The sequence below is a fragment of the Pediculus humanus genome, genomic scaffold (genome assembly GCF_000006295.1).
Source record: "Pediculus humanus corporis 1103172108244 genomic scaffold, whole genome shotgun sequence".
In the NCBI taxonomy this organism is placed as follows: domain Eukaryota; kingdom Metazoa; phylum Arthropoda; class Insecta; order Psocodea; family Pediculidae; genus Pediculus; species Pediculus humanus.
Window position 1 is genome coordinate 145347 of NW_002987814.1, and position 4594 is coordinate 149940.

The window sequence follows — 4594 nt, forward strand, 5'->3', positions numbered from 1 at the left end:
ATGCCGACGAATTTAAAAGTTCGAGTCCTTATCAGTACAGGCCGTCCGGATATAGAGTCGCTTATTATCAAAAGAGAAATTTAAGATAAGTGAGAGAGAGAGAGAGAGAGATAGAGAGAGTGAGAGAATAAGAGAGTGAGTGAGAGAGAGAGAGGAAAAAAAAGCAAAACACCGTTTAACGCCTCGTCGCGTTTTATTTAATTATTATTTTATTTATTTTACAAAAAAAAAAAAAAAACAAATAGGAAGGTTTTGCTCAAAGACAATCAATCAATCAATCGATCGATCGATCGATCGATCAATCGATAGTTAGCATAATAATTCTAAGTCAAAAAAGAAAAAAAAAGTTATTAATTAATAAAAATTTATTTATTTATTGTTTTTTATAAATAATAATAAGAGAAAACAAATCGTGAGAATGACTTATTATTATTATTATTATTATTATTATAAATATTTTCTCGAGTGCCTTCAAAACTAAAAAAAAAACTCAATTATCATTATTTATTTATTTATTTATTTATTTATCTATTATGGGAAAAAAAACTTAATAAGTAATTAATTAATAATTTTTTATTAATTAATTTTTTTTTTTTCAATTTAACAAAAATGAAAAAGAGTCACAGTATTGTTATTTTATTGTAGTAATAATTTATTAATTAATACGTAAGACTTTAATTATTTAATTATTTATTTATTAATTTATTTATTTAAATAGCAACAAACAAAAACAAACCATTTTTATTTATTGTTTAATTTATTAAATAAAAATATATATATATATATGTATATGTATTTTGTTAATAATTTTTTTTTGTCGTTTGAAAAACAATTGGTTGATTGGTTGTAAATGGAATTATTTAGTCAACTCACACTTTTATCAAAACAAAGGAAACGCGAAAAAGGAAACGGAAACGGAAAAAAGGAAAGAGAAAAAAAAAAAATTTTTTTTAGTTTTTAAAATTATTTTTTTCCAAAACATGAAACGGCATTGAACGCGCATTGTTTCCAGTAACTTCTTTTCCTCTGTTGTTCGGCATCCCAATCGTATAGATTTTGTTGACGATTTAATATTTCGTTTGTTAATAAATATTTGAAAATTTGTAAATCTCTCGGACGATCATCAACAAGGCTGTTCCTGCTACCGAACTAAAAATCACAATAATAATAATAATAAGAAACCATCCAGGAAATCGCACTATGTGGGACGGCCCACATTCTTCGGAAAATTTTAGCACAACCGAAATTCGTGCATTTGTCCCTAAGGAACCGTCGGTAGAAACCTGGGATGAATGCTTAAAAATCCCGACAAATAAGTCCCTTGTCGTGTTTAAGAGTGACCATAATAATAATAATAATAATAATATTTAATCACAAAGAAAATAATTTTTCAGGTTGGAAAGTGGGTGTGGTTAATAAAATTGACAAAAGTAAAATAAAAACGAATGATTGATATGATTGTTGTTGTTGTTGTCGGTTGTCTTCGGTTGTCGTCGGTTGTCGGTTGTCGGTTGTCGTTATAAACTTTTGTAAATATTTTTTATTTAAATTATTTACTTTAAAACAAATTTTTATTTAAAACTTTTTTTTTGACGTTTAATAAAAAAAAAAAAAAAAATTGGTTTAGTTCGTAAACATTGTTGTGGGAAACTATAAATTTATGTTATTTATTATGTATTTTATGTTTTTTTTTACATACATACATACATAAATAAATAAATAAAAACGTTATTTACTTTATATATATATATATTATGTGACGGATTACTTTTTTTTACGAGTTTCGGTTTTTTTTTTTTATGATAAATTGAAACTTAAAATTTAAATTTGTCAGTCAGACGTGTAATATAAAATATTACGATGATGATGATGATGATGTGATATAGGTATAAAATAGTAATAATAATAATAATAATAATAATATCATTTTTATATATTTTTATGTCTCATTCACTCACCTCGAGTTGATTTTTCGGATAAATTGATTCTTGTTCTGATGATGACGTATCGATGGTTTTACCCTTTGATCCACCGACAGCAAGTGCCAACAAAACAGCAACAATCAATATTTTAAATCTCGTACAAACGATTTGTTGATTCATTTCAATTAAAAAACCTACATAAAAAAAAAATTTATTATTATCATTATTCTCGCGTTATATATATATGAATTTTCTTAACCGATCGAAATTTGTTTTCGACACAATTGATGACGTCAAAAAAAAAAAATCGGAAAACTCAATTGAATTTAAACAACAAACACGTCGGTCGGATCACGGGTATTTTTTTTTTTTTTTTTAACAAAGCGGAAAAATTAATAATAAATAAATAAATTAATAAATTCGACGTGTCTTGTAATAATAATAATAATGATAATGATAATTTAACACACGGGTTAAAATTTTTTTCAAACGTTTTTTGTAAAAAAAAAAAAAAAATGGGGGGAAATTTTTTTTTTTTGGGTTCATAACGTAAACCTTTGGATGATGGAAAAAATTATTATTATTATTATTATTATTATTATTATTTTGTTTGAGTTGGTTCGAGGTTAAATAAAAAAAAAATAAAGGAAGGTGTTATTTATTTTGTTTTATTGCTTTAAGGGAAAATCGTTTTAATATTGAAAAACGTTTTTTTTAAATCATTTTTTCTTGTTTTTTAAACAAAAAAGTCAATTTTTAAAAATTTACATAAAATTATTATTATTATTATACTTTGTGTGTGTGAGTGCGTGTGCGTGTGCAAAAGCAAAAATAAAAATTTAAATTTTTACAAAATTTGAAAAAAGAAAAAAAAATTAGTTTTGATGTGAGTGAAAATGAGAAAATTTTTTCTGGAACGTTCGCAAAACGAAAAATTCGGGGGGGGGAGGGGAGGAGGAGAAAATAGTCACTGATTAAAATTTTTAATGTTATAAATTATTAATTAATTATTACCTAATTAAAAAAATTAAATATAAATTGACGTTAATTACACAGACCACAACCCTTTTTTTTCATTTTTAATTATTTTTATTACCAGTTGTGAACATAACTAACGATAAACTAAACAAATTATTATTATTATTTTTATTACCTTTTTTCTTTTTTTTTAATATACTTTTTACCGAAGGAAATTTTTTTTTAAATTTTTTTTTTCCTTTTTTTTTTTAACAAAAAAAAAAAAATTCCCGCGGGAAAAATTTTTTTTTAATTTTTTCTTGAGGTATTAAAAAAAACCCGGTTTTTTTTTTTTTTTTTTTTTTTTTTTTTTAATAGCCGACACGAGAAATAAATTACTTTAATAAATTATTTTAATAACATTAACGTTAAATTATTTAACACAATTATTTAATAATTAATTTTATAATAATAATGATAATAATGATAATGATAATGATGAAAAACGATGACGTAACGTAATTTTTTCGGTCTTTCAAATAAATTTTTTTTTTTTAGAATATTAAAAAAAAAATAATAATAATATTTAATTGATTAATCAATTACGAGTAATAAAATTAATAATAATAATAATAATAATAATAATAAATTCACAAAAAAAATATTTTAAAACAATTAATTTAAACGGTATTACTTACTTTTAAAAATTTTCACACGGAATTTTTTTATTTTTTATTTTATTTAAATAATAATAATAATAATAATAATAATAATAATAATAATATGCGAAAATATATTTAAACGTTACTATTATTATTATTAACACTTTTTTTTTTTTTTTAGATTTTAAAAGGTTATAAAGTAAGAAAAAAAAACAAACGAGTTTTGATGAGTTTTTCTTTTTTCACAACCAATATATATACATGTATGGGGGATCCGGTAAAAACTTTAAATTTTAACGTTACATGCGCTTTTCAAACTTGACGGCGATGGGAATGAAAAAGTTTTTCCCCCCACTTTTATTATTATTATTATTATTATTATTATTATTATTATTATTATTTTTCCAACGTTTTTATATTTTATTATTAAAAAATATCTAAAATTTCACTCTTATTTAAACCGAATAAATAAATAAATAAATATTATTTGACAATAATAAAAATTTAATGTTATTTTTTTTTTGGAGGGGGGTAATAAAATTGTAAAATTTGCAATTTGAAATTTTTTTCCACGATATTTATCATCATTATCATCATCATCATCATCATCATCATCATCATCATCATCGTAATCATCTTCTCAATATTATTATTATTATTATTTTTTACATTTTGAAAAATAATACGGGATTTGAAAAATTTTTTCGTCGGTAATTAAAAAATTTTTTAAAAAAATATTTTGTTTCAATATTTATTATTATTATTATTATTATTATTATTATTATTATTATTATTATTATTATTATTATTATTATTATTATTATTATTATTATTTTATTACCTCTTGTTTTTTTTTTTTAAATAATTTACTCGAGATATTTTTTTTATTTTATAATTAATTATGTTTGTTCGGTTGTCGGTCGGATAAAAATTTTTTTTTTATTTTTATTTCTCATGATCCCCCCCCTGTTCCCGTCTCCTCCCCCGCCCCCCGTCATTTAAAAAGTAAAAAAAAAGGCTCTAAAAAATAAAATAAAAAAAATTTTATACCCC

The 4594-nt window shown here is 22.1% G+C and overlaps 1 protein-coding gene across 1 annotated transcript; it reads right to left on the reverse strand.

The window, feature by feature from the left end:
* Positions 1 to 963: 963 nt before the first annotated feature.
* Positions 964 to 2102, reverse strand: Phum_PHUM462060 (uncharacterized protein; the record flags this gene model as incomplete). The annotated part of the gene is made up of 2 exons (XM_002430030.1): positions 964 to 1149; positions 1959 to 2102. The coding sequence occupies 2 exons, from the start codon at positions 2100 to 2102 to the stop codon at positions 964 to 966; spliced, it is 330 nt and encodes a 109-aa protein (XP_002430075.1).
* Positions 2103 to 4594: the final 2492 nt, after the last annotated feature.